General features: G+C 37.1%; 1 protein-coding gene across 2 annotated transcripts in view; it reads left to right on the plus strand.

Annotated features, from left to right (window-relative positions):
• The window catches only part of Rdx (radixin), an 80,900-nt gene extending 58,360 nt beyond the window's left edge, over window positions 1-22,540 (plus strand). The window contains exons 13-16 of one of the 2 annotated variants that reach the window (XM_076846438.2): window positions 1,509-1,751; window positions 2,370-2,530; window positions 20,131-20,220; window positions 22,055-22,540. In XM_076846438.2, the coding sequence (XP_076702553.1) occupies window positions 1,509-1,751; window positions 2,370-2,530; window positions 20,131-20,197 (471 nt within the window). In that variant the 3' untranslated portion in view covers window positions 20,198-20,220; window positions 22,055-22,540. Of the gene's footprint in view, window positions 1-1,508; window positions 1,752-2,369; window positions 4,876-20,130; window positions 20,221-22,054 lie in introns of those variants that run through there. The other variant, XM_076846439.2, reaches the window with a different exon arrangement.
• The last annotated feature ends 2,374 nt before the right edge of the window (window positions 22,541-24,914 follow it).

The following is a 24,914-nucleotide window of genomic DNA, read 5'->3' on the forward strand; positions in this document are numbered from 1 at the left end:
TCCAGGGATGGCTCTCAACAGTTACATTTGATGATGTTCTGTAATAAAATGTACTTATTATTGAAAATGTTTTTCTTTAATTTTCTTTGTAGCAGTTTAAATTTCATTGCGAAGTTTTTGATACATTTAAATTTACATATAGGGGCTGGGCATGTGGCTCAAGCGGTAGTGCGCTCGCCTTGCATGTGTGCGGCCCGGGTTCGATCCTCAGCACCACATACAAACAAAGATGTTGTATCCGCCAAAAACTAAAAAATAAATATTAAAAAATTTTCTCTCTCTCTCTTTAAAAAATAAAATAAATTTACATATAATAGTAGAAAAGGAATAAAACTGTTTTCTTCTTATACTACTTCATTATTACAATTTTATAGTTCCCATTTAGGGATGATTTATGAACTTCAGAGACATAAGCTTTCAAAAATCTCATATTGCAGATACAAGTCCTTTGAACTGTAGAAACTTAGAAAATGTACACAAGAAATTGCATTCCCACAGATTAGGACAATATTATAAAGCATTAGTGCATATTTTCCTCTTTATGTGTGTGTGTATCCATTTATATATTTGAAATGAGATCATACCTGTAATTTCATTTTAGTGAATTTTTATCTGATCTAAACAGAGTTTTTCAGTTTACCCAAAAAATCTTTTAGAGGTAATTTGCTGTGCCAGTGTTCAATTAGGACTTTGCACGCCTGCAGTACTTTTTTGCTCTAAGGCTCTTTTAATGTTGGACAAAGTCCTTTGTTTTTGATATTGATTTATAGAAGGAACTTAAAGAAATTGCTTCCTCTTGGTGTCATCCAACTTGTCCTTTTATACCCACTATTTCGCATAACTGAAAGTTAGATCTAGAAGCTTTGAGGAATTAAATGCTTTTTGTATAATATATCATAGGTGAGACTTCCATATAACATAGCACACAAGAAGATCACAAAAGTGAGTAAAAGGGGGTGTTATTAATAATTATATAAGATAGCAATGTAAAGAGGACTTTTCTAGACAAATCAGGACACTAGAATCAATCAAATCATTGGTGATATTGGGTATTTTATGTTGTTTCATGTCAAAAGATTCTTACTATTTAGTTAACCCACCATTAGAGATTTTAATTGATCATTGGATTAGAGTAATGACAGATTCCTCCATTTTACTCCCATGTGGCTCAAATGTAATCTATTAGCCCTCTGCAAACAAAATAGTCAAACATTTGCATAATAATTTCAGCAGCAGTGGATAATCCTTGCCAGAATTAATGATTTTATTAGGGATTTTAAAACTTTTATTAGGGCTTTTAAAAATTTTTTATTAGAGGTTTGTAAAATAATGTTTTAAAAATTTTATCTCTTCTACCTGCTGGTATACTGTAAAAATAGAGTGTTCATCAGTAAGGACAATTTTCATTACTCTGAGATACAGTTTTTGCTAGAAAGGCAAGATAACTTGATTCTCTTAATTACCACTTTTCAAAGTAAGTTGCTCATGAATTTATTTTTAATGTTTAGGCTTTTGCAGCCCAGGAAGACTTGGAAAAGACCAAAGAAGAGTTAAAAACTGTGATGTCTGCTCCCCCTCCCCCTCCACCACCACCCGTCATTCCTCCAACAGAAAATGAACATGATGAACATGATGAGAACAATGCTGAGGCTAGTGCCGAATTATCAAATGAAGGGGTAATGAACCATAGAAGTGAGGAAGAACGTGTAACGGAAACACAGAAAAATGAGCGCGTAAAGAAACAACTTCAGGTAATTTGTAATTCTATGTACATGTAAAATGTAGTTTATATTTTCTCTATCTTAGATGAATGTATCGAAAAGAACTTAAGATTTTTAGCAATCTTATTAGTGGCCAGTCTTATAATTGGTTGTTTGGCCAATTATTTCATTTCTTCCTTTGTATGACTCTATTAACAAATGTTTGTTAACTAGTTTGTTAGCTTGACCCACTTTAAAAGGTAGAAAATATTCTATTGCTGTGTTGAAAATCAAATGAATATAGTTTTTAAATAGTAAAGTGCACATTGATAAGCATGTCCCAATTAATTCCACTATTGTGGACCAATAAAAATATTTTTAAAGTGTACATTGACTATAATATTTAATAAACTACCTTTAAGGTATTGTATAATCTGAATTAAAAGTTAAGGAAATTTCGAATAAAAAAATATCATGGTTGTAAGTGTGAAAATGAAAGGCCATGAATATTCCTCCCCAAGTACTACCATCACCATTACAAAAAGTAGAGAAAATGATTTCACAGTGGAAATTTTAACATATTAAAAAGTCAGACTTGGTATATATGTATTTTTGCATCTTTAAACCATTTTCATACATTTTTTTAATAGTCTTTTTTTTTAAATGTAGGCATTGAGTTCAGAATTAGCCCAAGCCAGAGATGAAACCAAGAAAACACAAAATGACGTTCTTCATGCTGAGAATGTTAAAGCAGGCCGTGATAAATACAAGACTCTTCGACAAATTCGGCAAGGCAATACAAAGCAGCGTATTGATGAGTTTGAAGCAATGTGAGAGCTGTTATTTTGCATACATGTTCTTCATAAGCTGAACCACCAACAGAGAAAAGCAGGCCTTTGCAGATGTGATGGAATGCATCCCACCTTGCCAAAGTACTTATACCAGTTTGACTGTGGTGGCTGAAAGACAAATTTAAGGAGAGCTCTTCAACATTAAGGCAGTGTGATATCATGCTCGGTTTTCTTTTTTGTTTGGGCCAGGGCATGGAGAACCATGTTCCATCAATTCTTTTACATTTTTCAGTTTTCATTTTTCTTTTTCTGTTGAACATTCAACACTAATTCTGACTGACAAATGTGTATGTGTGGCTTGATCACTTTGTGCATTTAAAATAATGGTGAACCTTTCAATAAGTGTTTAGATGGAGCACTCAGTTTTCCTTTGCCTTTTTTGTGTTTAACCTATATACATTTCTTCATTCTCTTACGTTTTCTCAGTGTGCCCTTCTCATATCCTGCCATTCCCATAGCCATAATTCTGCTATCATACAGGTCATTGGTAGTGTTTAAAATTATGGCAGGGTGAAGAAGTGTTTGATCACTGTGTAGATGATGACTACAAATCATGAAAAGGATTAGTACATTTAATAGTATAGTGTGTAGCTGATGATAAGTTTTTTAAAATAAAGTCCCAATTTAATTACATTATTGGATATTTGTTATTTGCTTACTTAATTACAGCCATTTTTGACAGCTAAATTGATTGGTGTTTCACCTCCTGTAATTTTTGGTGGTTTTCTTTGCTAGTCACTTCACAGAGGTGTAGTTAGTTCCTAGGAGAGGTTATTGATGAAACACTACCTACAAATAAGTTGTCTCAAAAACTTGAAAAGTTTCTTTCATGAGTTGATTTAGAAAAAAGAATGTCTAATAAAAGAAAGTAAACATTTGTTGGTAATTAATTTTAATCACTAAAAGGAAAATGACCTTTCTGGAAGGGCAGTATATAAAAACATCAGTCCCAGGAAAGGGACAGTAATACTACCTCACTATTACACCTACAATGACTGGTTTCCAACACCATGAAATGTGTAAGCTGTATGTTTATTATACATTAAGACAGTCTCAATCATGAAGGAATATTTTTGAGACTTCATTTTCCTTTAGAATATGTGAATGCTAATTTTTTAATTGACTTTTTGTTAAGTTGAACTGTGGGCTCTGATTTGTGTTAAAATTGTAAGATGTCACTGGTATACTATCTTCCTAGAGGGGTGTTATGTCTGAGGAAATGTGTGTCTTTGTGTGTGAGAGAAAGAGATGTTACCTTTGTAGCATATAAAGAATGTCTATACCTTCATTTCTTGATATGATAGTTACATGATCATTTTAGCATTTTTGGTTTCTAAATCACTGTGCTTATTTTTTAAATCTATAACTTAAAAAATTAAATTTGGTAATCTTATTTTAGAAATTATAATATTTAGGCTATTAATTTCAATTATCTTACTAAATAAATTTTCCCAGTTAGAGATAATTCTAATATTTTCTTTATTATTAAATGCCTGGATTTGAAGATATGGAAAGCCTTGTTTTCTCTGTGGTTCAGCTACTTTGCATTTGGTATTGTGCACTCAAATTTACATTTATTAAAATTGCCATTTTATTAAACATTTTTCATGCACAGTAGATTCAAGTTATGTCTGAAAATATCTCTTGTGCTTTTTTATTTTGCTGATTTTAAAAGGATTAATCTGGGCAGACATTATGAAAAGGAAAGGTTTTGCTTAATATATTTTGGACTTGTAGGACAAAAGATAACTGGTTAACCTTGAAGTGACTGTTGTACAGTGGTGTGCACATGCTTCAAAATCCTATGAAAGAGAATGTTTCTACTTGGTACACTAGAGGAGTAAATGGTAGACCCTACTGTTCATGCTTTGAAACAATTTTTACTTTTCTAAAGCATTAAAGGAATTGCCATGATAGTAAAAACCTGGATTTCCATTAATTTTTCTAATTTTGAATTGTGTGCACTATCATTGCTACATCAGTTTGTTACAGTGTTGAAAAATTACCAGTTACATTTGCTGTTTATAATCTATTTGTAGATTAGGATTAAGATGGATTTAATCCATTTTTAAAGCTGTGTGGATTTTTTAAAACAGGAACAGCCATTTGCAATATGGATTTTCATAGTGATTAAACCAATTAACTTATCATTAGCAGTTGAGCACATGTTCATATAGTAATGTAAAATACACTAATGAGTATTTGGTAAATTCCAATAGGCTTTTACCATTAGTATATTTTTGTGTTGTACAACTAAGTTACATCTCTAATTTTGGATAATATTCATTGGTTAACAATAAAGTAACAAAAGCTCATGACTTCAAGGTCCACTGTTGTTATTTAACATGAATTTCTTCTATATTTCCTGAAAATCTTAATCCCTATCAGAGCTCTGAATCATTGCATCTTAAAAGTGATAAGTGGACAGGAAGAAGTTTTAAAATCCTTGTAGATTTACTCATTCCCCCAGATTATACTGATATTACTATAGAAATAATTGTGTTTATTCTGTGGAAAAATTAAATTGACTTCTGACAACAAAAGATTATTTAGGATTTTCTGTCATTGGCTTTTAATGTAGAGATTTTTTTTTCCTTGAGGAAGACAGTTTCTTTGTCAACAATTCATCTCATTATTAAACTTTTGATGTTCTTTAAAGAACTGGATGCTAAGTGCATTTATTTAAGCACATTCTTATTTTAAAGCCATATTACAGAGCAGATAACATAAATGTATAAGTTACTTGCCTTTTTAAAAGCAACTTACTAATTTTTAACAAATATTTTTTTAAATAAACAATTGGTAAATCTACTCTAAAAAAAACCCAGGTGTCTTCTCAATTCATAGTAGTACTTAATTGTACTTTATATTCTCAAGGGCTGGTAGTGATTTCTTTACTCTGATCTTGTAAGAAAAGAATTTTTTTATACTTTACACCTTCTTGGTTTTTTTTTTTTTTTTTTTAATACTGGGCATTGAACCCAGGGGCATTTTGATACTGAGTTACATCCCAGTCTTTTTTTTTTCTTCCTAGTTTTTTGAGACAGGGTCTCACTGAGTTGCCGAGGGTGGCCTTGAACTTGTGCTTTGCCTGCCTCAGCATCCAGAGTTGCTGGGATTACAGGCAAATACCACTGAACCCAGTGGAACTTACTCTTTTTTGATAAGAAAAGTATCTTAATATTAGTGTCATGTATAAAAGAATTCCCCACATGTGATGTCCCAATTTTGATTATCTTGTACTTTCGGGATGTTTTTAGAAATAAAAACAAGATGAACTTTTTAAATTCAAAAGCATCTCATTGTGTATATGCACAATGAAAACTCACCTTTTTAAAAGTTAGTTTGAATCTGAAGTATAAGGAATTACTAATTATAGCATTAACTGATTTGTAAATCAAAGTGTAGATATCTAATAAAAATAAGGGAATACATTTCAATGCAGAGATACATTTATGGGCAAATTCCTCTCAAATTTGTTCTAAATGAGCAGAAGAACTTTAACATTTTATATTTTCTTCTTTTTTTTAAAGTATCAGAGATAGAACCCATGGGCTTAACCACTGAGTCACATTCCAGTCCTTTTTATTTTTTATTTTGAGACAGGGTCTTGCTAAGTTACTTAGGGCCTCTATAAATTGCCAAGACTGGCCTTGAACTTGCAATCCTCCTGCCTCAGCCGCCCAAGTTGCTGGGAATACAGGTGTATATCATCATGCCTGGCTCTCTTTATTCTTTTAAACTAATGTACCTATCAAATATTCTAATGTAGTTTAACATTTAGATTGAAGGTATCCTAGCAGATTTTGGAAGCTTAATAGTTTCTGCATATGTTTTGATTACTGCAAAAATATGTCCAGGCAGTTTTGATTTCTTGCATTCTACACTGGTAGGTAGGAAGAATTGGCTCATAACAATGTTCCATGTCAAAGCTCACTACATTCTCATCCTTGGCTTTTCCAACTAAATAATAATAATAACTCCCTATTTTTTTCCTAAGAGGACATACTTCTCAATAATATGTCTTCTTTTGAGAATTTAAGAGCTGCCATTTTCCCTCTGAAAATGTTATGACTTCCTGCTCAGTATTTTGACTTCTTTTAAGCCCTGTAATACAGAGTTTTCTGATTTGGGGAGATATATGTTATATATATTCACACACATATGTTTATAAATACATACATACACACCTGAATGATATATAATTAAGATCTATGTATAATTATATACTATAGATTATGCTTATGTTTAATGTATAAAAATATATTATACATATGCTATATATATTATACATAAACTGCTTTACTAGTTCAAGTGTTCCATCATTTCCTACAAAATTTTAATGTTAAAAGAGTATAACTAAGATAATTACCCCATGACACATCCTTTGAATCCAGTTTTATGTTTGGTTCTGGAGTTCCCTATCTACTCAGTTCTATATTCTTATTTGATAATAACCTTCATTTAAAATGTTTTTATTAACAGTCTGCTACATTTGCTAACTTAGAAGCAAGATTAAAATGACTATTTTGGCAATCTTAAATTAATGTTTCAATTTAGATTATATGCATTTATTACAATTTCAAAACAGCAGTGCCACGTGTTGATTCATGTTATTTGTATGCCCAGATTCCTCCATGCTTATAGCTAGCCAGTTGCTTCCATTTGTGAAATTTATTTTTATAACTCTATTCTAATTATTTTTTATTTTTATTTAGTCATTTAAAAATTGGATTAATTTTGATATTTATGCATGTCATAAAGTTTGCTCCTAAAAACAGTGATATTGGCTTTAGTTTCTCATCTTTACTAAAGCAGTACAGACAAATGCCCATCTTCCTAGGGGAAATATGACATTAAAATTTCTGTGGTTATTCATGTTACTGTCTTCAGAAAAATTCCTTCTGAAAAAATGTGGAATTGTTCTTGTACTCATGTCATGATATCCCTTTTAGTTTTTTTCAACTTAAATGTTTTGTCTTGTTTTACATCTAGAAATGCATGTATCTTAGAATTATAAAACAATGTTAATTTAATTATTTTAAACTTTAGCTGCTTTGAATAAAAATTAGAGTTGTGTCATTATTAAGGAAACAACAACATGAGGAAAATCAACTGCAGAAAAGATAATGACTAATAGATAACATAAATAGTATAGGTTTCTCTAGCTTGCCTGTTCTCTGATAAGTTATTTTTAGAGGTCAAATTTTAAACCTGGGTTAATAAAGATATTTTTAAAGATAGAAGACCCTAATTTTAAAAGTTTCTTTAACTTTATAGGAAGATTCATTTTATACCCACACTGAAAAACTGGTCTAGTAACTAGTAACATCTGTATTAAATATTGAAAAGATAGAGTTAAGAGTTTTCAGTTGAATCTTTATGGGTTTGTTGTTTTACAAAATATGTGTTATGTAAAACTTACCATTTTAACCGTTTTTCAAGTGTTCATTGGCATTTAGTACATTCACAGTACATTGTGTAATCATCACCACCATCCAGAATTTTTTCATCATTTCAACCTGAAACTCTGTACCCATTAAACAACTTCCCATTTTTTCCTCCTCCCTAGTCCTTGGTAACCACTGTTATGTATTTTCTGTCTCTATGAATTTGAGGTTTCTGAGTACCTCATAAAAGTGATCTCATGTAATATTTGCCCTTTTGTGTCTGGCTTATCTCACTTAATATATTTTCACTTAGCATAATATCCAAGTTGCATGTATCTGAATTTTTTTGAGGCTGAATTATATACATATACCACATTTTGTTTATCCATTCATCAGTCAATGGATATTTAGATTGTTTCCACACTTTGACTATTCTAATGCTGCTATGAACATTGGTCTACAAATATCTGTTAGATTCCCTGCTTTCAGATCTTTGGGGTAGATATCTTTTGGGTAGATATGATTGCTGGATCATATGGTAAATCTGTGATAATTTTTTGAGGGCCTACCATGCTGTCTTCCACTGCTGTCTACACCATTTTACACTCACACTGGAATGCACAAGTGTTCTAACTTTTCATATCGCCATCAACACTTGTTATTTCTGGATATTTGTTTGCTTGCTTTTGATGTAGTTATCCTGATGGTTAAGGGGTTTCTCATTTTGATTTGCATTTCCATGTGGCACATTTCCCAAAGCATAAAAGATGTTAGGTATCTTTTCATGTGCTTATTGGTCATTTGTATGTATTTGTAGCTGGGATTACAGGTGTGTGCTACCTTGCCTAGATGTCATGTTCTTTAATGAGGGAAAACAGTTTGATGAAGTTATTACTGAAGACAGAGGCAAGGTAGCAGAGATGTTATAGACAGAGGTTAGAGTGTGTAGAACAGAAAATGTGAGTCACTGGGTACTGTTTTAGGATGATAAAACTAGAGTGTGTTGGGCCAGGAATTTGTGGAGCCTTGAATTCTGTGCTGTGGAGGTTTGGTCTGATTTAAGGACAACTGGTGGCTTTGAGAAAGCACAGCTACAGAAAGGAAAAATAACACAATCTTACTTGAAATTCTTTCTGTGTAAGATATACTAGAAAATGCAGAGGATAAAGAAAGCCTGTAGAACAACTGTATATATTATAATTAGCCCAAAGAAAGGCTGTGGCCAAGGAGATGAATATTACCACCCCTGAGAACTGAAAGGAAATATCTACAAGGGATGTATTCTTACATTTGCTACATGTATTAATAGTTTTTCTTCTGCTTATTTTCCAAATGACCCCTTTTGGAACACTGTTTCTATTTATCCATGACCTTTTAGGGATGGGTTCTTGGTGAACTAGAAATAGAGACATCTAGGAACAAATGGATTTTATTCTGGATTCTAATTCTCTTTTTGTCTTATATTCTAGTTTTGATAACTGATTTCAGAGTTGTGAATCTGATGGTCTTTTTCAGAGCATTTCTCTGGAATCAGATATGGATGCTTTGATTCCAGATCTTGTCTTTACAGAAAATACATATAATAATATACTACCTGGGCTGGGGTTGTGGCTCAGTGGTATAGTGCTTGCCTGGCATGTGTGAGGCACTGGGTTCTATTCTCAGCACCACATATAGATTAAATAAAATAAGGGTCCATTGACAACTAAAAAATTTTTTTAAAAATACACTGCCTAACTATGGTTAATATCTATGAACTTTTGAATTACTAATTCTTATTTGTAGTTGAAAAGCTGTTTCCTCTGTGGTGCATGTAACTATAGTTCTGTCAATCTTTGTGCTCCCAGATGATCCTAACAATGTGACTAGAAGAAACTTGAAGTTGTTTTGTTGTTGTTGTTACCACCAATTCTCTCAAGTTGCTGGTATGTACCACTGTGCCCAGCTTGAAGGTTTTTTTTTCCAAGAGGTTTTTAGGGTTTAGAAAACCAGTTCTTTCAGATTATTACAAAAGGGGTTTTAATCAACTAAACACAGTGAAGATTATCTTAGAACACACATACACAGTTATTTACTGGCTGCAACAACTTTGAACAGCTCATTTTGTCTGAATTTCTATGGGATTTTTAAAAGTTGAGAACTGTATTTGATTCTGCTCATCAACTTAGCTTTTATGCTACAGGAATGATTTGGTTCATCTGCTTATGTCTAAATGATATTGCAGACTTTTTCCTTCCTTTTGCTTGTTTTCCTCAGTTTTAAATGCAGACTAGTTCTCAACTTTTAGACTATAAAGGCTTTTGAATCTGGGTGGATATAATCTTTGGATAATCTAAGTTACAAACGGATAGTTCCTTCTCATTAACTTTGAAATATAATGTCTTACTTTAGTATCTAGAGTATATGTAGAATTTGCAACATCCTCCCCCATGCTCCACCAGCTCACCATGTTCTGCCCACAGGAGTGTCTGGATTATCATAGCCTCCTTTCCATTTTCTTGATTTCTTCTCTTGCTCTTTTATAGTTTAAAAAAAAAAAAAAAAACACAGCTTTAAGCACATAAATCAGATCATATGTTTTCTGCTATATATCCTCCAGAAATTTCCAATCTCAGAGTAAAAGCATATCTTTCTTAATAACCATTCATAGTCCAATATAGTTTGGTCCCATGTTGTAGCTCTTGGATCTCATCTGCTGGTTTCCCCTTCTTTGTTAAGTAGAAGTCACACTCTTGTTATGCTTTAAGCCAGTCAATCTAACTTCTGTCACCTCCAGGATTTTGCCTGAATGTTATCTCAGTGAGGCCTTATCTTACTGTCTGAGTTAATGTGGTGACTTCCCTCATGTCCTACCCATTTCTTTTCTGTTGTTACCACATGCACCATCTGACTACAGAGTACCTGCCCTGTTATTGTTTGTTGTCTGTTTCCTCTGGGGGCGGGGGGCGGGGGAGGTAAGCTCCAGGAGGCAGGCACTGTACTCTGGGACAGTGATATACTCAGTGCCTAGAACAGTGTGTGTTAAAGACAGCTGCTCACTGTTGGTTAAATGAACAATTAGTTACATGATTAGGCACTCAGAGGGAAGGCTCCTAGACTTGCTGAGGGCCCCAGGAAGACTTCCTGGAAGAGAATATCCTTTAGACAAGTCTTTGAGGATGAACTCTTCTTAATCAGGGGGTTAAAGATAGGAAAACTGTCCAGGTAGGAGGAACTACGTATGCACCCAAATCAAGGCACAAGACGACGGGAGTGTCCTGGAACGCCCAATTTGTATTGAAAACGTGTGAGTTCTGAATGTGGTGTCATAAAACACTAGAAGATCATGAGGGGAGGAGGCCCGTGTTAGTTCTTTTTGGATAATTGAGCTTGGATACAGATGGAATGTCAGATTGGGTTTCCCCAAAGAAAGAGTAAGTAAAGAAGCAGTGAGTTCAGTCCAGAACCTTGGTGAGCACCAGCACTGAAGTACTTACTGTCAGGGCCAAGAGGGCATTCCAGGGAGAGCCAAAGACAGGCCAGAGGCTCAATAGCCTGTGACCACCAGAGCCATGGGAAAAGCTGTCATGATATTTAAAATGCACACAGGTTTGGGAAACAAGAAAATCATTGGAAAGAACATTTTTTTTTCTTGGAATTAGAACAGTTATCACTTCACTGTACAGTGTCTCCTGAAATGTGTTTTCCCCAAACCTACACACGAATTCTTATATCCCAAAGAACAGAAAAATGCTCTGTCTAGCAGAGCCCTCTGTCAGCTCCAGATGCCCAAAGCTGATATGCTTTGGTACAAGTCTTATTCTGCACCCCTGCCCAAGTCCACAGGATTATTCCTAATGAAATGAATCTGTTTCCTTATTTACCTTATAGGTTAACTATGGTCCATATGACATTTGAATGATTTAATACATTCAAATAATTTATTTGATTAAAGATTTATTATATGTTTGAAGTTAGGCTTTAGAGATTCATAGATAAGTTAAAACATCATCCTTAGTCTAGCTGAGGAGACAGAAGAGAAATAATTGTGACAAAAAAAAACAAAACAAGAGATACAAAGAGCTAGGGATCAATCAGCCTCTTGCTAACATGGGCAAGGCTGGAGAGGTTAGTGCAGTGGTAAGTTGTTATTCCCACTTCAACCTCGATGTCAGGCTGAGGGAACATCTCAGTTGGATGTACAGTTGGGAGTAACTTCCAATGCTAGAACCCAGAACTCCAGGTGGCAGAGGCTGGTAGGTTTTAGGACCAAAGCCAGCTCTACCACTGTGTATAAGGTGCTCCTGAATAATATAGCATGATTGCCTGGAGCTGTGGGTTAGGAAGTTAATTTATAATCTGGGCTACTTTCAGAGACCTCAGGAGAGGTTACTATGAATTCTGGGTGTGCTCTGCCCCAAACCAACCTTGGTGCGGGGGTGGGGGGAAAAGGAGGTCTTTCCATTTATTTATCTAAACATTTTAGTGCCTAGAGCCTACCAGGTGCGGAGTATTAGTCATCCACGACATCACAGTGACTAGGCCTTTGCCCTAATGAACACCTTCAGAAGGAAAGACACATAACACCAGCAAACAAAATAATAAGTCGCATATGGTAGTATTAGGTCGAATCGTGAAATTGCCAATATTCAACCATCTTATCAAAGTGATTTTTATATCCATTTAATGCTATGAACAGGAAATAAGACATAGGAAAAAAGTAAGGATGAAAATCAGGGATTGAAGGTCAGGAAAAGCCTCTGTGAGATAGAGGTGTGTATGTCTAAGTTGCCACATGAAGGGAAAGAAGGCTGTCTCCTCTTCTTCCTCTTGTCTAAAACAAGATAGTAGATGCAGATGCCAGAGGTGTAATGCGAGGTGCGCCGGGCTGGGAGTACTTTCTACCCAGGAGTCTCAGGCTCCGTCCAAGGGGACATGCTGTTAGCTCTTATGATGCGGAAGGCGCAGTGTTGCCATACCCTCTGGCCTTCCAAGATAAGCCAGAAAACAGCTTTCAAATAAAAGCATTCACAGATATTAAGTCGAAACATAACTTTGTGTGAAGTCTGCCAAATTTAACATGTCAACTATTTTGAAAAATTTTAAAAAAGCTTTGCGAGCCTGACCAGACACATCTGCTTGCCAGAAGAGGCCCATTAGATACCTTTACAATCTGTTGTAAGGTATTCCAGGCAGAGGGAATGGCATCAGCAAAGACCGTCAGGGCTGGGCTTGTTCAAGGAAAAGAAAGGAGTATGTCCAGAGGCAAGTGAACCCAGAGGAGAGTAGTGCAGAAGATGAATTTGGAAGGGGCCAGACCACAAGGAGCTTCCTAAGTCCTGGTAAGACACCTCTAGGGTCTAGGCCAGATGTCTGCTGAGTAGTGTGACCCTGGGAGACAAAAATATTGCTGCCAGAGTTAAGCTAAGAAAAAGTAAATTCAAAGAAGATCATGGGACAGATGGTGCAAACTTAGTTGGCCCAGTACTCTTCAGTCATGTACCCTAGAGCCAGACAGGGCTGCATGTACCTGGAAGAAGGAGCACCTTTTCCTAATCCACACAGATGTCACAAGTCTGCTGGTGTCCTTGAAGGCAGGCGTATCCTTTCATTTCACAGTTCAGGTAAACAGCCTAAAGACAACCATGGTGGCAGAGTCTGCATCTGGATTCTGGTTTCCTTTGAGGTAGAAGAGTGCATGTCTGTGCATGTGTGTGTGTGCAAAACAAACCACATTTCTAATTTAAAGCCAAAGGAGACATGTTTCCATGCTCTTTGCAAGCTTTCCGTGTCGCAAAACTCAAAGTGAATGTATCCATTAATTAGAGGCCAAGATGAATATGTCATATCTTAAGTTTAAATTGAATGGAGAGCAGCAGTGAGCCCAAGACTAGACCTGTCAGGTGGAGCATGGGTCTCATTCAGCTCTTATTGGCTGGGGCTAGTCGGGGGCTCTGCACTGCACAAGGGCAGGGGGACACAGCTCAGATACAAAGTTGAAATGTGTGGTTTATTCTTGCAGGGAAGAGAGAGCATCTTTTTATTATCTGTTAAATGCCCCCAAATCCAAAGAAGGATCTGTGCTCAAGAGATCTTAGAAACCTAGAGAAGTGAAGATGGTTGTGGAAAGAAGTAGGCTTTGGGGGGGCACAAAGAAAATGTATTAGTAATGACGCGAAGTCAACTGAATCTGGAGGAAATTCAAGAGGTTGTAGATGAGAGGGAAGAAGGCTCCTGTCTGGCAAGTTGAAGCACAAGAAAGGGAACCAAGAGGAAGGTGGCCTCTGCCTGAGGTCCAAGAGATGAGGTTGGTGTGCTGCACTTTCAGCCGGAATTCCAGTCAGGAAAATGCATTTTTGCCTGTGGAATTAAAATTAACATTTTTAAGAGGAAAGTCACCATAGTTGCCTATATTTTGCTTTTCTAGATTGGTTGATTCTTTGTTATCAAAGTAGAGAAGGATTAGCAAACTACTTATGAAAGGTCCAATACTAAGTATTTTTTACTTGGTACCAAATCGTTTCTGCCTCAGCTGCATAACTCTGCAGCTACAGCATAACTGCAGCTACAGGCTGTGTGAACAGGTGAGCAGGCCAGTGTTCCAATGCAACTTCATCTGCAGACACTTACATCTGAATTTCACATGATTTCATTGTCATGAAAGTCTTGATTTGGGGGAAAAAAAGTAAAAAATATTCTTAAATCATTGTCAGTACCCAAACAGGTGGGAAGCCAGATGTGGTTGATAAGACAGTTTGCTGACCCCTAAATTCAAGGATTAAAGAAGCAGTCTTGTTCCTCCTAGGGTAGTGGCATGGTTTTCTCAGCTATTTAGAGGTTTGATGTGATCATAGTAGGGTCTTATTTTCTTGCAATGAGGGGATTTTTCTTACACTTTGAAAAAAATTTCAGCAGAAACTTAAACTAACATGCATCACAATTAGTTAGAGGGCTTTGTTATTTTTTAATTTGTTCTAATTTGTTACATATGACAGTAGAATATATTTTGACACATCATATGTAAATGGAACATAACTCTTCATTCATCTGGTTGTACATGATGTATAATCCTATATGCACATAGGGTAATGATATCCAATTTATTCACTATCCTTCTTACCCCCATTCCCCCTCCCTCCCTTCACTCCCCTCTGTCTAGTCCAATACATCTCTATTCTTCCCTCCCTCTTACTGTGAATTAGCATCCACATATCAGAAAAAAATATTCAGCATTTGGTTCTTTGGGATTGGCTTCTTTCACTTAGCATAATATTCTCCAGTTCCATCCATTTACTGGCAAATGCCATAATTTCATTCTTCTTTAAGGCTGAGTAATATTCCATACAATCAATAGTTACTGTTGAATACCACAGTTTCTTATTCACTCATCTGTTGAAGGACACTTAGGTTGGTTCCACAGTATAGCTATTGTGAATTGAGCTGTTATAAACATTGATTTGGCTGTGTTACTATAGTATGTTGATTTTAAGTTCTTTGGGTATAAATCAGGCAGTGGGATAGCTGGGTCAATGGTAGTTCCATTCCAAGTTTTCTTAGGAATCTCTGTACTGCTTTTCAGAGTGGTTGCACATTGGAGGGCTTTTTAAACACAGACTGCAGGATAAATTTCTCACTCAGGAAGTGTTGGTGGGGGGCCACAAATTAGCATTTCTGACAGGTGAAGCAATGCTGCCATCTTGGGACCTCACTATGAGAGTCATGATTTAGAGAGATTCGAGCACCCCCTGCCGCGAGATGACACGCTACTCCTTTTAATCAGTGTCCTACAGTGACCATTGACTTTCCTACAAAGATGGTGTAAGACTTGAAATTCGAATGGTTCAAAGACCAAAGCTCTTTGGAACCAAATTCATAACTGCTCCACCTATGAAGTGTTTTCCCATCATTTTTTGTTTGTTTGTTTTAGACATTTAAAAAATAAAGATTGGTTTACAACAGTGTTAGAGAAAGAAATGTGCCTAGGAGAAATAGAAAGGATTATACTATATATACAAAAGAGATACCAATGTATCAGTTTTAAAAATAGTCCATTGCCAGTAGCTTTGGTGTTCTTGATTACATCATCCTTTGCTTTTTTTTTTTTTTTTTTACTGTGTTTGTATTCACAAGCAATATAATTTCCAGTCTTGCACACACATGAACCTAACAACTTCATTACACACATACACATATTTTGATGTCTGTAGCTGTGGTTAATTCATTTTCACTGATGTACATTTACTTATGAATGTACTAAAATTTATCCATTCCCCTAATAGATGTGGATTTTTTTATTTTTTATTTTTATTTTTTGCTACCAGGTATTGGACCCAGGGGCCCTTAACCACTAAGCCACATCTCCAGTCCTTTTTTATTTTGAGACAAGATCTTGCTAAGTTACTTGGGGCCTTGCTTAGTTGCTGCAGTTGGCTTTGAAGTTTTGATCCTCCTGCCTCAGCCTCTGAGGGGCTGGGATTACACATGCATGTACCACCATGCTCCACCTGTTTTCAGTATTTTAAAGAAATTTATAAACAATAAGATCATAAATACTATTGACTTTTATTCATATCTACTCCTGCATATGAGCAATACTATTTCTATGGCAGAGCCCAAGGGAGGGGAATTGTCAAGTAGACTATGCCCTTCTCCATCTTTACTAAATAACTATCCAATTATTTCCCAAAGTAAGGATTTACCCACACCTTTACCATGCTTGATATTGCTACACTTTTTAATTTCTGCCAGTTTGATAGGTTTAACATGGAATCTTATTGTGCTTCTAACTTGCATTTTCCTGATTGCTGATGTAGTTGAAAACTTTTCTTATACTTATGAGACTTTCATTGTCTTTGGAATGACTTTTGTTTTTTTATGCCTGATTTCTAGTAGCAAATAGCATATTTCTACTGCTTGTTTACCTCTAATTGATCAGTTCAGAGAATTTCCTCCTATTCTGGTTACTAATCTTTTGACATTTAAGTGTTTTATAGATGTCTCCTTCCACATCTTGTCTTTTTACTTTTTTTAATGATTTTTTTTAACCATATCAGAGATTGAATCCAGGGGCACATCCCAGCCCTATTTTTTTTTCCTTTTAAGACAGGGTCCAAGTTTCTTAGGTCCTCACTGAGTTGCTGAGGTTGGCTTGGAATCCTCCTGCCTCATCTGCCTGAGATGCTGGGATTACAGGTGTGCACCACTTATGATTTTTTGATGGATGAAAATTTTAAATTTTCTTTTAGCTTAATTTATAAATCTGTCTCCATATATTTATGGGGATTAACCCCAATGTGTCTTTAAGACATTCCTCTTCCTCTGGAGATCATAAAGATATTCTCCTATATTTTTATATAAAAGTGTTTGGCTTTTCCCCTAAAAGTTTGATTATTTTTACATCTAACTCTTTAGCTCAGAAGAACTTTTGTGTATGGTTGACATATTGATGGCTGCTTTTACTGCTGTCCTCTCCCTACACTTGGCTCCTTTTCTCTGTTCTGTGACTCCTAGGCATGTGTCCAGCCTGGGGTCAATACCTTTCTGTCTTAGCTACTACTGCCTTAGCTTTTTTTAGATTTTAAGGGGTTAGTATCTGGTTGAGCTCTCTAGAAGTTTGTCCACTTTATTTTGATGATAAGCTCCTAACTGGTTTTGGCTCTTTGTTCTACATAAATTTTAGACCTAGTTTATATTATATGAGAAAACATTTGGAGACTTCTGGTAGAAAATGAACAGATTATTTGGGAAGAAATTATATCTGTATAATATTAATCATAGTTCTCTCTCTCTCCATTTATTGATGTCTTCCTTAATGCCTTTAAGTTGTTATTTTGCTATCTTTTTAGGAGTTATATTTGAAAACTATTTTGTGACTAATGTAGAGAAATTCAATTTCTTTTTGTTTGCTTAGCTTAAATTAAGAAAATATGCCCATTTTTCGAGGCGGTGGTGGTGGGGACTCTGGGGATTAAACCCAGGAGAGGATTACCACTGAGCTATGTGCCTACATTTCAGTCCTTATTTTCTAGTTCGAGACAGGGTCTTGCTAAGTTGCTGAAGCTGGCCTCAAATTCGCCATCCTCCTGCATCAGTCCCCTGAGTTGCTGGGATTATAGGCATGTGCCACTATCCTTGGCTCAAATTCTAATTTCTTTTCTAATAACTTATAAGTTCTCTTGGGCTTTTCACCCAGTCATCCTCTGCAATAATGAGTTTTCAATCTTTCTTCCCTTACTTAAGCTTTTCATTCTTTTTCTTATTGAGTTGACTGGCTGGAACTTCCAGTCTAATGGACTTAACAGGTATGCTTCTAACATTATGCCACTAATTATGTTTGTTCTAGGTTTTTGGCACATGACAATTATCAGATTAATGAAACGTTCTTTTATAAGTATATACTTATTTTTCTAAGAGTTTTTTTTTTATTATTAAGGGAGGTTTTAAATGTTTAAATGTAATTGCTATGTATATTGAGATAATTGGGTGCTTTAAAAATTTTGTTAACATCCTGATCTGGATATATTTTCTAATGTTAAGCCAAGTTTATGTTCCTGGAATAACTTGATACAACCATGCGCAGCACTCCACAAATCCGGAGCCCTGGGTACTGGGAATATTTTGCCCTCTGGTGTCTATGTCTCCCACCTTGATCCCCATCAGTTGTTGCTGTTGAGTAGCTTAATCTCATAGCACCACCTGGTGGCAGTCTTTGGAAATTTCTGATTTCTGTCTTGACCTTGTTTTTCTCTCTCAGGGAAATGTATACGTGCAGCTTCCTCTTATCACTGCTAACTCCTTTTTTTTTTTTTTTTCTTGTGCCTTTTATCCACTGTGCTCTCTCATCCTCCTTTATCTTACTCTTCTATGTTTTCTCAGTATATTCATGAAAATCACTTCTCTTTTCCTTTCTTTGCTCTTTCCCTCACAATTTGTCCCTTTATGAATCTAAATCTACTTCAGTAGTGGTTAATCAGGGTGAGAGTAGAACCGGCAACTAAAGAAAAAATACAACTGTATAGTTTGATGTAGAATAAAGGGTCCGCTCTGCTAATTTCCCAAATCCTTGAAAATACTTCCCTTTAAAATGTTCTTAAATTTCAAATACTACTTAATCATCTTCTAATTAATTCTACCCAGTTGAACATCAAGCTCAAGTATTCAATTAAAGTTATAAAACTATTAATAAGTCTCATTGTATCTTTGTTCCTTTATCAAATCAGTTTTCACAAATTTGAGGTTTCTAATGTATTTTACTACGCAGACTCAGTTTTTCATTATAGGTTAAACTACTTGGAAACAGAGCCACCATCTGTGACAGTTTTCAGAGGAAAACAAGCCAGCCCAGACGTGCTTTTGGTACATAATCTATGCAGAAGACAGAGACTGACTAACTGACTTCTGATTGTTTACCTACTAGTATGGAATACACTGTAAGCATGATTCTCCCCAGTCCAGGAACTGACAAACCAGTTGACCAGTCCAGCAGCTTCTTTGTTGCCTTAGTCTTACTTTTGTTTTCTGGTTGGGCTGCATCTGAGAGCGGCAGATGAATCAACTAAGGAAGACAGAGTGGAGAAAGTGGGGCTCAAATTGCTCTCTGTGGCCCCTGGGATGCCAATGTGGCTACCTGGGAGGTCATTTTGTTTGTCTTAACCCACCCCAGTCCTGTGGCAGGCAGATAGTGTATATATTCAAAGATAGCAACTACTAATTTCAAAGTAGGCACCATAAAGTACTTTCTTCTATAAGCCTAGTTGTTACCTGAAGGAAATTCCAGAAGTGCCTTCATTTATCAAGAGAGAACTTGAAATAATATATAAAATCTACTAAAGCACAATACCCTGAAGTTCTGATATTTATGGCTTTGAGACCTGTTCATCTTGTGAAACTGATTGTGACAGTTGCTACAACTCTTAGGGATATTCTAGCACCTATTTTAAGGGGCAATTTAGTTACTCTTATTTCTGTATTCTAATAGTGTAGTTTCAAATGTGAATTTATTTATTTATTTATTTTTTTAAAAAGAGGCTAAAGATTAGGAAAGAGTTTAGTCTGGCAATTTAGTTACCCAGTGGCTCGATGATACTCAGAGGTGTTCCTGGCATTCCAAACTACAGAGCAGGCAGTCCACTACCCACCCCTCCCCCATTTTATTTTCTTCTGTGTTCTTTTTCCAAATGCTTTCTAACTTTTTGATGTCTCTTTTGAAAGGTGGGGACCCAAGTTGTATGCCTTGTTCCAGATGCGATCTTGCCAAAGCAGTATAAAGCAAATGTAATAGGATGAAGGCTCCCTGACCAAGTAAGTACAACTGGTAGCTGTTGCCAGGGGTAGCCCACCCTCCCAGAAGATCTGCCAGGACACTGGGTCACTCTAGCTAAATGTGATATATTTGCAATAATACTTCAAGATTTGGAATAAGTGTCCATTCCGACAATACTATTTTTTAGATGTTTTTCATGTGACAGGAAAAAAAATGGTTATATGTGTTCACATAAGATGGGGAAGTTTTAGAAAATGATTTGCTTCTTTGGCCTTGAATTTTGGATTGCTCTGAAATGAGGTGAAGGTCATGTTAGAATCTTTGACATCTCTTGGCACCACCAGCACTGTTTTAAAATCCACTCAAAGGGCTGTGACACATCCATCATCATTTGCTGTCACTCATTTTGAAAGGGGTGTAGCTGATTGGGAATTTATAATTCAGGTAGTATTTGAACTAAAATCCTTCGTTAAAAGACATTTAAAAATTTTTATTTGTACATGGACACAATACCTTTATTTTATTTATTTACTTTTAACTTTTTATTCTATTTATCTTTATAAATGCTGAGGATCGAATCCAGCGCTTCACATGTGCGATGTAAGTGCTCTACCACTGAGCCACAACCCCAGCCCTAGCACACATTCTTAATGTTTCATAGATTGCTATGAACAGATCAGCTACTAATCTTTAAATCTTTATTTCAATGAGGAAATTTCATTTATGTAACACACTCCGTTTTTTCCCCATTTTGTTTGATTAGAAAAATTCCCCAAATTAAAATCCACCTAATGTTTTATAATCTTCCCTCACTGACTTTCATCCATTATGTCTTTCCTTTTTAGAGTCGATCCTTTGAGTGAGTCTGTTTCTGAGATAGTGTCATCATGAGTAGGAAAAGACAATTTCTGCATGACTCACCAGGAAAGTCAAGCTCAGATGACAGATTTCGAATTATACAGAGATGAATCTATGAAGAGAGCGAGGGAGTTGGCAATTGTCACATCCTTCAGCCTGAAATGTCATGTAGTCGTCAGCCTTGGAAGGGCCACGGGGCTCCTCCATGGTTGATTATAATGTCGCTGACCCAAGAAAAAGAAAGGGACTTCTGAGTGTTCTTCTAGTCCTCCTGCCACCCTTAGGCCTTTCCCACAGCGCTGTCATCCTGAGGGCGCCTGTGGGGTTACGGTGGTGAGGAATCAGAGGTGACATCTAAAGCCACAGACAAGATAGAGCTGACTGGTTTCTTCAGGATAGCACCCCCCAAGGTCCAGGACCAGATGGTATCCAGATTATCAATCAGCCCTGAGGCTGGCACAGCCGGTATACTCAGACCACAGACTTCTGGCTCTCAACCTTCAGGCCTGTCTTTTTTCAGAGGCTTCAGGCTGATTTTAGTTTACAAGGCCAGGTAGACCTGACCTGTGTGTCTGTTCTCCTGGATTCTTGAAATGTGAAGTAGCCTGAGGCAAGATGGGGAGCTGATATAAAAGGGTAAGCTACTTCTCTTAGGATTCACATCACAAAGGTTTGTGGCTGTGATGTGAAACATGTTTATGCTACAACCTTACACCTGCCTCTAATTCTGAAACAATGCAAAGTCTACTATGCTAGACTCTTTTTGAGCACAAAAGTCATCCTTGCTGGGTGGAGGCCCAAGTGGGGAGTCTGTGGAGCCACCCCTATTCTGTTGCAGCCTGTGGTCATTCCATTCCCCTTCATAGTTCACTGACCAACACCCCTGGGGCCAAATGTTAACTGACAGAACATGGAGAAGGCGTTCAGGATCATGCATTTTGCAGTCCCATTCTGGTAATGACTTGAGTTTTCTTCTTAGTGACTTTGCTGTCGACTTTCTGTGTCTTCATGCAGGTCCCTGGAAGCTCACACATGGCAAGCGTTAGGATAAGGACACACCAAGACAGCCCTGTTCTGAATGTGTGCATTCCCCAAAGTCTGTAATCTCAGCTGGAACTCGATGGACCAGTATTCCCTCAACCAGGATTCTTGCTGATGGTTCTTCTCCTCATCTCTGTTGCTGTTGGTTTTCCCTTTCTTGCTCTTTCCAAACCTGTCTCGATTGCCTTTCCTAGGGACAGACCTGAGGAAATGGGCCAGGACTTGGGACTTCTGCCTTGCACCCTGCAGTCCCAAGCCAGCATCCATGGCACCCGTCTTCAAGGCACTGTCCCCCAAATGCCTTCAGGCATCAGCTTCTGAGAACCCACTGTTTCTGCATGATCAGCTTGTAAGGAGGAATCTATGGGGAGAATATTCCAAAATTTTCCACTTAAAAAAAAAAATGTGTGTGACTTTTTGGCTTCGATCTGAGAGTTAACTCAGTGGTGCACGGCTCTGTTTCCATGTGCACTTGTGTGGAATCTGAAGAAATTGATGCAACACACCCTTTCCTGTCTGGGCTGTTTGTATAATTGTATATAAATGTAGCAATAAATACAGTCTAACATCAGTGTGCATCTTACTTTCCACTTGACTCTGCATCCTGGTGGTAGGCAGTGGCAATTACACCCTCAAAGAATCGGCTTCCTGACCAGTGGGCCTGCCTGCCCAATCTTAAGTTCTGATCTCCTCTGATTTCACAGTGTTAGTCTGGAGTTGGGCAGTGTTCGGAGAAAGGGTTAAGGAGACTACAGTGGAAGGCCTGGGACGTTATTAATTCAAGAGATGGCGCTGATCCTGGCATTTCAGGTTTGAATGCCCGAGAACTGAAGCTTAGAGGATTGGGTGAGAGTCTGCGATATGAGTCAGCTGTTTTGATAGTCACTCATGTTCTTTATTAAGAATGTTTTGTGCTGCAGGTACTTGCAGGGCTCAGAGGTCTAAAGATTTTCAGAAAACCCACACAAATATGACAACATGAAACAGAATTTTCCATCTGTCACTAAAGGTTTTCAAGGGTACTAAGTCTGGTTGTTTTAAAGACAATCTCCTCCTACAGGGGACACGTAAGCAAATAATGCTTTATTTGCCAGATATAATACTGTTTGTCTAAAGTCAAGGAATATTTATTCAAACTGGTCTCTCACGATTCATTTGAAATCTTTGGTTATCATCATTTGTATGACTTAAGACCACAATCACATACTCTGTTGTGGTTTCTTACCAAACCTTTCCTTAATCATAAGCAAATTTGGCATAAAATTATTCAGTCATGAGGCAGGAAATGCAATGTAGCTGAAAGCTGGAAAGTCCTTCAGCAAGGGTTTGCAGCACTTGAAAGAGTACTTTTTGTGTATTAAATACACACCCACACACTGGAAGAGACTTAAGGAAATCATCTGGTTGAGCCCTCTGAGCCACTGAGCAGACAGTCTCTGCTATCACCTCTGTTCTTACTTCCACCTGTTAATAGGTTCTTCAGAGAACCTGAGCCCCTGGGCCAAAGGATAAAGTCTGCCTTCCACAGCAGAGTCCCACAGGAGGCCACTTTTGAAAACCCTTTCTATGCGTAGCTTTTTCTGGCTGGGACTAGTGATACAAGAAGAAATTATTAGGAAAGAGAAGGGGAAACATATCCGTGGCTTCTGGTTATAGTGTCATAAGAGATAAGCCTAATTAGAGGTAATGCTGAATAATCCACAGTGGCAGAAGATGGAGGATTCTCAGCCTGTGGGTGTTAAAGCTGGGTGTGGGTTGTGGGCTCTGTTACTAATGAGTGGCTGGAACTTGGCTCAGTCACTCCAATTCTTGGGCCTCTGATTCCTCTACTGTAAAATGATATGTTTGGACTGATTTCTACATCTAAATTTACTTCTATTCATAAAGTCCTCCTTTGGGAAGGGTAGCCTAGTTTTAATGCTAAAGAGCAAGTCATGAGATAGCAAGAATGGGCAATGAGAAGCAGAAGGGAGTGATAAAAAGACTGGTCATGTTCAGATACTTAAAAATGAATTGTCAAAATAATGACAAGTACCAGGTTGAACCTCTTCCAAGGAAAGAGGACATACTCAGCTCTCACTTTTCACATCCTGCTGGCTGGCTGTCTTTGTGTCTCGCTTCTGCACAGGACAGAAGGACTTCAGTCTATGCTCGTCATTGGGACAGACAGGTGGAAAGCTGAAGCCTCAGAACAGGAAGCCACTTTCTTCACTCACAAACCACCAGAGCCACCAGACCAGGTGGGGCCATGCAGAACATCCTTGGCCCTTATAACTGCTAGGCTTGTCCTTGTCAAACTGTTCCCTTAAGGAACGCATTCCCCAGCCAGCTTCCCTCCAGTGTAGGTCTGACACCAGCACAACAGCCCTGCCGTGGTTCACTCCTCCCTTTCCAGGGAGATGGGATTTTGGTGAATTTGAAGAGGAGCCTGTACAGCACTTTCCTTCTCTTGAATTTTCCTTTTGGAAGCCAGCTGTCTGCAGGAAGCCCACAGCTCCTCCATGCCATTGTCATACAGAGGCAGGCCAGGCTCCCACAGGGTCAGTATTAGGGAAGAAGCCCAGTTGCTACAAAGCCCACATTTTCCAACGTGAGTTTTAGCAATGCTCAAGGGGATAGCCTTAACTTGCTTACTCTTTTGCTCTATTTCTCAGTTGACCTAGCACAGTGGTTCTCACTTTCATGTGCATTCGAATCACATGGAAGATTTGTTAAAGGAAAAACAACAACAACAACAACAACAACAACAAAACAGATGGTTGCCCAAAGATTCTGATTGAGCAGGTCAGGGATGGGGCTCCAGAATATGCATTTCTAGGGGCTGGGGCTGTAG

This window comes from Callospermophilus lateralis, chromosome 2 (genome assembly GCF_048772815.1).
Source record: "Callospermophilus lateralis isolate mCalLat2 chromosome 2, mCalLat2.hap1, whole genome shotgun sequence".
In the NCBI taxonomy this organism is placed as follows: domain Eukaryota; kingdom Metazoa; phylum Chordata; class Mammalia; order Rodentia; family Sciuridae; genus Callospermophilus; species Callospermophilus lateralis.